Below are 11,548 nucleotides of genomic sequence, written 5' to 3'. Positions count from 1 at the left end.
GCGCCGCACAAACCCCATTTGATTTGTCTGAGGGCTGTGATACTGCCCAAGTGCCCAAACTGAAGCAGGTAAGTGAATATAACTACCGATCGACTTTTTCCAGTGAAGATTAAACTCATCCTATTACAAAATAACTGATACCATACCACGAGAATTTACTAACTTTTGAAATGTCGATTATAAACATCTAATTCAGTTAGTCGAAATGATTGATACGCTTGTATCCAAAATTGGTTTCTTGTATTCTGTTTTATAAGGTATCATTCAAGTAAAATTGTACAGTCCCGGTTGTTCTTGACTTCTATTGATGCTCAGCTTACTAAAATATCACTCTAAAACTCAGAATTAGATACTGAAATAAGTTTATATTTGAGTATTAGGTAGTGCTTTTATCACCTACAATAGATATATCATCCAATGCCCTATAAATTAAGTCGAGTGGTTTATTCGGCAAAAGACAATTCACTGACTGAAAATAGTATAAGATCTTGAATGCTAATGAGTTTGTGAATTTAGTGCAAGGCAAGAAACCTAGTAAAATGGACTACAGAAAGCAACTTGGCCGTACTTTAACAATGTTTCCTTGTTATAACACCAATTTAAAAAGAAAAAACAATGAGCCTATACCACTGACGTTTACAGTCATGAAATCCTACCTATTTCACTGTAAAGTTTGCAAGTGGTAGTGCAATGACCATTATGAAATGAATTTCATTTTACATATGACTTGCATTCATAAAAATAAAGGAAAACAACTTTTCTGCGCGATCACAACCTGTTTTAAAAAACGGCACTTCAGTGTTTACTAGCCATCACTATTTTGCGGAACCCCAGTGGTCTTGAGTGCTGTCAGAGGTATGAGGGCAGTTATCACTTCCCGGTTGCCCACACCGTGGAAGGTCGGGTTGCGGAACCCCAGCTAGTCAAGACTTCGTTTCAGGAAACTGTATGTAGCGGATGAACAAAGTATACATTACTCGAATGATAACTTTTTTAATTACCGATTTAAGCATAATGCATATTTAATTGACCGATTAGTCAATAAACGTCAAGCACATATCATTCTCGTTTAAACAACGAATGATTTTATCTAACTGAATTTACAAGAAAACAATACAAGTTCAAGATTATCCAAAAGTATGCCGCTACATTAACTTAAATTGCTTTATCGACACGAGTTTTCTATCATAAAAATGATTACAACCATATACTTAACTTTGTCAACATTCTCCATAATTTATAACTTAGATGATCACGAAAACTTTAATAGTTAAATTCATGAGTTGATGTAAGCTAGACCACCAATGAAAACCTGGAAGCACTGGGTGACCGTTTCGTCTTAGTATGGTACTCCTTAGTTGTGCGTATCCACGATCACGGGACCTTCGGTCTCGAGCGCGCATGCCTAACCTCTAGATCACTGAGCAGGTATCCAACTGTGCTAATGTCTACTTCAACCAATCCATGATATTGCTCAACCTTTGATCTACTGCCTGAGGTAGATGTTTGTCTCACATCCTAAACGGATTGGGTCTCACTGGTCATGGCTTCTTACGAGAACTACAGGAAATTTATCTTTAAGCTAGTCACTAGTGTTCGCGCGCCAGACCAAAGGTCCTGGGTTTGAATCCCCTGTGCGGGGATCATGGATATGCACAACGAAAAATCCCAATACCAAGACCAAACGGCCATCCAGTGCTTACAGGTTTTTACTTTGGTAGTTAGCATACATCGACTTCATGAATCCAATATTAAAATTATTACAATCTCCACAAACCTCATTCTGATCAGAAAGATTACGAAAAAAAAATCGATATTCATCGTAAGAAATCTTAGTCTTTTTGTATCTTTTCTGCTTAAGGTGGAAACAGAAAGCTTTATCTACTAAGATCTAAGACAGTCAGACATGGCCAACACGAAGCCGAGAACGGATGTGCACTGGCTCAAGTTACCATGTCAGCTTAGCACGGCGATATGAAAACGAGACAGAAAAAAAGATGTCATAGATACAACGACTTTTAAGATGATATCTGGAGAATTGGCATATACGAACACAACTGTTCTTCATTTTTACAGTATCATGTTATAAATTGAGTGCTTGGTACGAACATATAGTGAGAAACGAAGCATAGAGAAGTGTGAGAGGGACGGAAACTTTTGAAAAGGATGAATGAATTTCACTGTCACAGCCACTAATTTTCAGCCATGTCATTCAAGATCTTCAACCATAAATCATAATGGCTACACGAAATTCGATCTGGATGTCTATATCTATATAGTAATAGACATCTTTGGCGTCAGAGGCCGCCTAATCTTTAGGTAACCCTTAAAAACCTTATGCCTGAGTGTATTATCCTACTTAGATTTTCCGTGTCTTAACATATCTCTTAGGCAGCGCTACAACACTTTATGAAGTTAAGGGCTTCCTTTAAGTAACTAAAGTCTCATACAAGGTGCCACAAGTAAATGTTCCAGAGCCCTATATGGAATGAAGATGTGACTAACATGCTTTCAATTAAGTTTGACACTTACCCAGTTCTATAATATTTACCTTCAGTGTAATTAAAGGCCTAACGACCACAAACTACATGTATATAGCAACTAACTCCCACCTATTAATAACATGATATCTGAAGTTGATATGTGATGTAATCAACAGTGTAGATTATTTTGAATGAATTATCTCCGAACCACAGATACTAATTTCTTTAGTCTGAAGACTAATTTGAATTCTCTGAGGGGACCCTTTGCCGAACTAATTTTTCTTGCTTTCGCCTAAAGGGGTGTATGAGACTTATTTAAAAAAGAATTCCTAAAACCCAGTTGAACCAATGTAAGTGTTCGGCTGTCGTCTTGTTAGACAATATTTCCACTAACCAGAACATGACATATATTATTAGCCCAGTTACTTCTAGTTTGACAAATATCCAGATAACCTTCCTTCTATTGTAGAAACATAATGAATAATTGCCCTAGCCAATAAAATGTGATTAGGACGATGACATGTAATCCATATTCCTTCTGAACACCATACATCAGTCAACGATCTCGATCAATAACAATTATCAAACCCATTATTTCAATGATATTAATCCATTATATCAACGCCCTCGTAAACGATTTAACACATTTTTCTCGTTGTGAGAAATCTACGGATATTTAAAATATACTATAATAACTGTACAATTTCAGTACCATTACAATCATCCCTTTGTGCGCTTTAAACGTGTGGAGGAAGAAGACCGGCTGCTTTCGGAACATGAGGAAGTACTGGAAGATGAGTCGTCGCTAGAACTTCCATTACTGCTTGAACTACATTCTGAGCTAGATTCCCCATCATCAGAGTCGTCCCCAGAACTTGAAGTCGAAGAATCAGAGGACGAACTAGAGCTTGAGGATGATGATTTAGTGTTGTTTGTTTTTCTGGAGGAACAAAACTAGGTTATTTGCTTTAGACGTACTTTTGAATCCTTGACTTTTTCTGAGTTTCAAGCTTTTTCCCCAGTATACTGGTGTATGATTCGCGTTTGAGATACTTTCGCTGATTTGTACATTGATAAGTCCAATGACCTTTCTCTAAACACTTCTGACAATTTATGAGCGAAGTGTCGGTGGCTCGGCTGTAGAAAGGAAAAAATTGTGCGAACATTCCATAATACTGTATCACTAGTCAAGAAAGTCGAATTAAAAATGGGAATGATTCGAGCTGAATCATCAACCTAATTTAGTTTTATGTAGCAGAGGATGAACTTCACAATACAAGTATATGTAAAACTACCGCTAAGAAATGTTGTAGCACTGATAGTTCAGACCCCTCGAGTTTTAAATATTTTCAGTTACATCACTCAACTCTGAAGGGATTACGAAACTCAAAGATTGATATACATTGGCATTTTGGAATAACCAGATCAAATAGTTTTCTCGTGATATTTTTTATATTTCCCTAAACCTAGATTATGTTACAAACCGCTTACGTCTTTTCTATTCGCATATCTCAAAATTATTTCAACGTTCACATTGTACAGTCTAACTGTAGACCACTTTACAATTACATGAATCTCTCAGAAGTCTACTGAATGATTATTTAACTTTGCATTCAACACTTAACACAACAACATAGTATACAACCGGAAAGGCTTAAACTCGTACAGACGATAATCCATCTACACAAACATACACGAATTCGGCTATTAGGGGTAAAGAAGACAGAACCCTTAAATTTGTCCCAGAGACAGTGCAAGTAATATAAATTGTAATTCAAGGGTGAGAAAATGTAAATTGTCTAAACAACTATATCATTGCTCGGAAATCTATGTAAATTCTTAAGAAGAGAGATGACTATTAGTACTTACTGACAGAAACAGCACTTACATCAAAAAGTCAAAGTTGGTACCTCAATATATTCACAAAGAACTACTAAGTTATAGAGAAGTAAAGTGTTCATTGAGATAAAAATTAATAAGACGTAATCTTAATTAACATGATTTGAACACTTCATAAAATAAAAAAGACAAACAGATAAATGTCAGTCATCAGTGTCACTTAACATCAAAATTGACTCAGTGTTAATTTCATCATGAAGATCCTGTAAACCGCATATCCTTTCAAGATAAGAAGCATCATCAAAGACCTGTCGTAAAAAGGTATACCCATTGGCCTTGTAAGCGTTCAGTACAGACTGGGAACATGCAGAGCACTTGGTGAATGCCAATGTTGCAGGCAAAACCTGGGTGTAATGAGAAAGAAAGCCCCTTATTTGATGGGGAACAACACCAAGAGACAGTTTAGCAGAATCCAAGCTGGAAAAGTCTTGAGATAGTGTATCTGCTGGAGCCTCATAGAGGAGTGGATGTTGAAGTACACTTACCATCAACTCAACAGCGAGAGCAGCTGCGACCATAGATACTCCCGGTCGAGTAACGGTACATTGTTGATCGAGACTGCGGTTGCGCGTTGAATTCATAGGTCCGATCACATCATTGCAGAAATAGCAACCCAAAAGTGAGCCACTTATGGCTCTAGCTTTTTTGAAAGAATCTTCTTTGTTGGGAATCGCTTCGTCAAAACTGAGAGAAGAAATATCTGGAGTAAGGCTATCGACACTTAAGCTTGGGGATTTAAAAGGACCCCGTACACCATGACGCATAACGAGAAATGTATCGAAACCCAAAGCAGCATTTATTGCCAGTTTCCCATGAGCAGTTGCCAAAACTGTGGGTAACCAACGTGATTCCCGAGTATCTGTTAGTAGGAATATCACATCGTGTTCCTGAACCAAAGCACTTAATTTGAAACAAGTATCTTCTGCAGATTGCTCCAATTCGGAAAATTGTGAATGTTGGTGTTTGTAATGAGATCGGTTATAAGAAGATACAGGATGTCCAGGCATCGGGATACTAAGATCAAAACCGCGAGCATTCACCCCAGGAAAAATTGTTTGGAGTGCCTCGGCCGCAACAAGTGCCTTGTTTTTGACAGAGCCCACCGAGTCAGAAAAGACATACAAAGACTGCCGTATGGGATTTGAAAAAGAAACTGTGCTGTTGTCTATCAGAGTAATATGACGAACACCCCAGGCCAATAGCTGCCGAGCGACATTGCAACCAAGAGTACCAGCTCCTATCAACAAACACTTCGTATCGCGAAAAACTGACAGTTTTAGGTCCGGCATTAGCCTCCACTTCATTAGTTTTAAGTTTAAATCTACTGCTGATTCAGCTAGTTTAACTGGGTCCATACTTTCACTAAGATCTACTACACGTGGTCTTAGTTTGTTTTTCCATTTTTCCCAGCCAACAAACTGAGTAAATGTCGGATTTGTGGGTTGTATATTGATGTGTATGACTATGCTATGCTCCCAATATCTTTCTCCTGAAGCAAAGCGATCCCTGAGACATAAAACCTTTAGGGAACATTCGGTTCGAATGATGGTGGAAGACAGTGCGTATAGAAGATTGCGTAATAGCCAGCAAGGTGACTGTGGGTCTACGGAAGAATCACACATTCCAACATAAATATAAGGAGCCAATTCAAAACCTGACAACGGAAGGATATCAATAGACGGTTGCGATTTTAAGACAAAAAACGGAGAAGTATTTTCTTTGCGCCAACAATCAAATGAACGAAAAATGAGTACAAGTTGATCCTCAGAAAACTCCTCTCTAATGCTCCGAGTAGACGTAACTACTGGCTGAACGGAATGTAAGACAGCAGGAAAAGCAAACCAAAAGTAAAATTTGTATTTTTTCAAGTCACAGTATGTCAAAAGGATGAACCGGAGAAGTAAGTCAGGCTTCCTCAAAAATTCATTTTGTGAAATGGCTTCGGTCATAAACTTCGCACCGTGTTCATTCAGTAAACATTGTTTATCAACGTCCTTAAACTCATCCAAGCTATTTAGGGAAAAAAGACTCCCATAAATGTTGAAGATCGTTGATGTATGACTTCTTTTGACACTACTATTGCAAAATGACGTGACGTCAATCGTCAACCTGGGGGAAACACCAGGAGCATGACTATTTGTAAACTGTGCTGATATTTCAAAAGGGCCCTCGGAAAGACGATATTCATTGAGCTTCCGATCAGCTAAGCCATGCCAAAAGGATGTGTCTATTACTGTTTCGAAAGGTATATACTGCAGTACTGACATTTTCAGTTATAATCAGTAACAAAAGCGTGTCGTTTTACGTCTACTTAGATCACTGAGTACTAGTAATCGCAAAAATAGGGGACCTACCTCTGAAAGAGTGTTGGTAGCCTTGGTTTCCTCAAACCTGACATACAGCACTTAACTCGTATCGCGCGGCTGATTATGTTCAATCTGACAACGTGTCTTATTTCTTTGTTGCGATCTTAGATGAATAAGCTAGGTAGGTTGAGTTTCAGTACTGGCTTAAATCAACTACTTTTACCACTTCAAAGACACCTATGAGGCAAACTCAGCCATTCATCTGTAGGAGTTTATAGTGACCTCTGTGTCAAAAATAAGGAACACATTCGTTTATTTGTGATGCTTTATGCCCAACCACATTTATAGTCGACATATATTGCTAATATTCGAATAAATCATATCGTCGTCATCTATTCTTTCGCGCTACCGACCGCGGCCTGTTATTGGGGATTATAAGCGTTATAACATCTTTTTAGGCCGCTCTATACTGCGTATTACTCGTAGCCAGATAATCAATCATTCAATAACACTATCGGATCTATATTTTACTTCGTGCCGTTAGTGCCAACTGTGCATGTGAACCTTCTTTGAATAAGTGAATCCTGGTTATGGTTGTTATACTGGAAGCAGCTTACGAGCGATATTCATTTCATAGTAGTTTTCATATATTATTGTCATTTATCAGACTGCTCTTTTGTTCTGGCAGCTTTAGTGGGTGCCTGAAAGTGAATTCTTTTAGAAAGCAGTGAGGAAGTTTTCCTTAGGGTAATTAGATTCCTGGGGTCAGAAGTCGCTACACCATTTATAGGTTCCGTTTACTATATCAAACTTTCATAATGTGTGAAACGTTTGATTTCTTATTATGGTAATAATTTATCTGTATCATTGTTTATAATTATTGACTGATTTTGTTGCTAGGAGCAAAGGCACTGTACGGATCTACTTGGTTATTCGTTCTCGTCATTTCTTGCTCGTTCATTCCTGACTTCTGATTTCACTGGGTTGTTATCCTTCGATCACTAAGGTGTTACGGACAAAGGCTTTATCAAACCTCCCAATCTCTGTAATATATTTATATCAAGGACGAACAGAAAGTCACTGAAATTTTCAGAACTACCTGGACAAGTCGTTGTGTAGACATAATATGACATATGATGCATAATTCCGATCATTCAATCGAGTACCATTGTTTTAAAAGGGTATTTTTAAATAACGTTTTAAAGTCAAGCCTTATAACGCATGATATTTTTGTATTGACGTCTTATTCTATCCATTCGCCTGTTGGCCGATCGTTTAAAAGATAGTCCATGAATGTCCAGTGAATCAACTAGCTGTCATTTTATGCGGTCCACTGAAAGAGCTACAACTGTTTAACGACAATTTGTCAAATGTCAGATATTCTTAATGTATAAACCCAATATCACAATGATGCATACCGTTTGATGCACAACTCTGTGAGATGATCTGTACTACTCAGTAAATTAACTCCGCCTGTAGCTACTCCGGGAGCTACTGCCGGTCCCAAGCCCGGGTAAAGGAGGAGGGTTGGGCATGGGGTTAGCGACCCAATCCCGTAGAATACCAACTCGCTAAAAAACGCTAACCAGAAAAAAATTATTCAAACCATTTAAACTCTGCCCTGGGAGTTGAAGGAATAATTATGACGTCTCATGATGAAAGCCGAGTTCCTTCGGAAGTCATGAGGCTGATGCACCTTCTAACAACCAGAGCGACAATTTTTACAGGTACATGGAATGTCCGGACAATGTGGGAGACCGGAAGAGTCTTCCAAATTGTTGCAGAAATGAGAAAATACAACCTGGAGGTGCTTGGAATCAGTGAAACACATTGGACGCAGGTTGGACAACAACGACTATCTTCAGGGGAACTTCTGTTATACTCCGGTCATGAAGAAGAAAATGACCCACATACACAAGGAGTTGCATTGATGCTGTCCAGAAAAGCACAAAATGCACTTATTGGATGGGAATCTCATGGACCAAGGATCATCAAAGCCTCCTTCAAAACGAAGAGAGAGGGCATTACAATGAACGTCATCCAATGCTATGCGCTTAACAACGACCACGATGAAGACGCTAAAGATCAATTCTACGATAAGCTGCAGTCAATCGTCCACAAGTGCCCAGCAAAGGACCTGACCATTCTGATGGGAGATTTCAATGCCAAGGTTGGAATGGACAACACTGGATACGAAGACGTCATGGGACGACATGGACTGGGAGAAAGGAACGAAAATGGTGAGAGATTTGCAAACCTATGTGCCTTCAATAAACTGGTCATAGGTGGCACCATATTCCCACACAAAAACATACACAAAGCCACTTGGATTTCACCGGATCACACTACACAGAATCAAATCGACCATATCTGCATCAACAAAAAGTTCAGGAGGACCAGGAGAGGAGCTGATATAGCCTCATATCATCATTTGCTGGTCACCAAGATGAAACTAAAACTTAAGAAGCACTGGACAACGGCGCGGACTACATCACAAAAGTTTAATACGGCCTTTCTTCGAAATGTTGACGAACTCAATAAATTCAACATAGCCCTCAGCAACAGGTTCCAGGCCTTTCATGATCTACTCAATGGAGAGGGAACTACCATGGAGAGCAACTGGAAAGGTATCAAGGAGGCAATCGTTTCAACATGTCAGGAGGTTCTGGGCCAAAAGAAGCGCCATCACAAGGAATGGATCACTGTTGGTACACTGGATAAAATTGAAGAAAGAAGGAACAAGAAGGTAGCAATCAATATCAGCCGAACAATAGCGGAAAAAGCCAAGGCACAAGCTGAATACACAGAGGCAAACAAGCAAGTGAAGAGGAGCATCAGAACCGACAAACGTAAATATGTGGAAGATTTAGCGATGACAGCGGTAAAGGCTGCAAGAGAGGGAAACATGAGACAACTGTATGATACAACAAAGAAACTTGCTGGAAATTACCGCAAACCAGAAAGACCAGTGAAAAGCAAGGAAGGCAAAGTAATCACCGACATTGAAGAACAACGAAACAGGTGGGTAGAACACTTCAAAGAACTCTTGAATCGATCAGCTCCACTGAACCCACCCAACATCGAAGCAGCACTCACAGACCTCCCAATCGATGTTGGCCCACCAACAATTGAAGAGATCAGCATGGTCATCAGACAAATCAAGAGCGGCAAAGCAACGGGACCAGACAACATTCCGGCAGAGGTACTGAAGGCAGATGTAGCAGCAACTGCCAAGATACTCCACATCCTCTTCAGTAAGATTTGGGATGAAGAGCAGGTACCAAAAGACTGAAAAGAAGGACTTCTGATCAAGATACCAATGAAAGGCGATCTCAGCAAGTGCGACAACTACAGGGGCATCACTCTTCTCTCAATACCAGGAAAAGTCTTCAACAGAGTATTGTTAAACAGGATGAAGGATTCCGTGGACGCCCAACTTCGAGATCAACAAGCTGGATTTTGTAAGGATAGATCGTGCACAGATCAAATCGCAACTGTACGTATCATTGTGGAACAATCAATCGAATGGAATTCATCACAGAAATATGTATTAGTTACGCTAGATATAAGCGAAAGTATGACCACTACTCTCTGGGCCAGTCCATGGCGTACAATTAACTGATGCGCGTTGGTTGCCCCTGACCTTGACAGGGACCAACGACCTCTTTGATATCCAGTTACCCAGATAAGATGGTGATTGGAGGTAGTCAACAGGAGACCCTGAACCTAGGTTTCATGCTACTTGGCACTCGTCAGCAAGGTGCTCCCTGACGGATTCGATCCCGTGTCACCCAGCTTCACAGTCATAGACGTTACCACTGAGCTATCCGGGCCGCGACCGACCTCCTGTAGGACTGAGATGTATTTACAACTGACTGATCACTTAGTGGTGATCAGTATCATGTATGTCAGGTCCTTCTTACTGCAGAAGAATCCTATCGATCAAGTTGGGATAACTCAGGGGTAACATCTCTGAATGTGAAGTTGGATGAAACAGGATCGAATCCGTCGCCACCAAATGCCCTGGTACGCCCGAGAGTGGGGAGAGTCTGCTCTCCCTCTCAAAATGCTCTCACAAGGCCAGCGAATATATAGCCTCTGCCAGGGAAGTCCTACTCACTGCCTTCTCGTGGCATTACTGTTGTTTACGAAATTCAGAGGACAAAAAGCGAATGTCCGGCGCTTTAACCGAGTTGGTGGACACGGAAAGTTCATCTAGGGGAGTTGGAAAACCCTGATTCCAAACCAATGGTGCAGATGTGCTCCAGTATCCTGAGGGAACGAATGGCGTATGAACCAATTGTTGGTCACCGGTTACCATGGGACTGCATCTCCTCACGATACTCCACTGCCTTGTGGACTAGACCTTCAGGTCAAAGGTTCGGGGTGTGGTCCCCTAAGAAAACCATCTGCTTCAGTCTGGGCACCTGGGCAGTATCACAGCTCTCACACAAATCAAATAGGATTTGTGCGGCACATATTTATCTGGTGCTTTTTGTGTACCAATATTTATGTGTTTAAATAAATAAATAAAAATAATGGAATCCGTCAGGGAGCATCAGTCCCCTCAAGATAACAGGTACATCTTGCTGACGAACGCAAAGTAGTACGAAACCTAGGTTCAGGGTCTCCTGTTGACTACCTCCAATCACCATCTTATCCCAATGTAGCGCACACAATGTCAAGTCATCCAGACTTTTAGCAACTTTGCAACTCGATCGATAGGATTCGATCTGCACGAAGAAGGACCTGACATACGTGATACTGATCACCACCCAGTGATCAGTCAATTGTAAGTGACCCAACTGCCAGATGATTTGGCTAGGGCTGTGACATTTCATTGGCCCTAGATAGTGAACA

General features: G+C 40.2%; 1 protein-coding gene across 1 annotated transcript; it reads right to left on the bottom strand.

Moving 5' to 3' along the window:
* Positions 1-3,203: 3,203 nt before the first annotated feature.
* Positions 3,204-6,817, bottom strand: Smp_145010 (hypothetical protein; the record flags this gene model as incomplete). Its single annotated transcript, XM_018797225.1, has 3 exons — positions 6,737-6,817; positions 3,462-3,620; positions 3,204-3,423 (listed from the first exon to the last, which is right to left on the bottom strand). The coding sequence occupies exons 1-3, from the start codon at positions 6,778-6,780 to the stop codon at positions 3,204-3,206; spliced, it is 423 nt and encodes a 140-aa protein (XP_018652288.1). The 5' UTR covers positions 6,781-6,817.
* Positions 6,818-11,548: the final 4,731 nt, after the last annotated feature.

The sequence above is a fragment of the Schistosoma mansoni genome, chromosome 4 (genome assembly GCF_000237925.1).
Source record: "Schistosoma mansoni strain Puerto Rico chromosome 4, complete genome".
In the NCBI taxonomy this organism is placed as follows: domain Eukaryota; kingdom Metazoa; phylum Platyhelminthes; class Trematoda; order Strigeidida; family Schistosomatidae; genus Schistosoma; species Schistosoma mansoni.
Note: the sequence above shows the minus strand (reverse complement) of the source record. Positions and strands in the feature narration are given on the sequence as shown.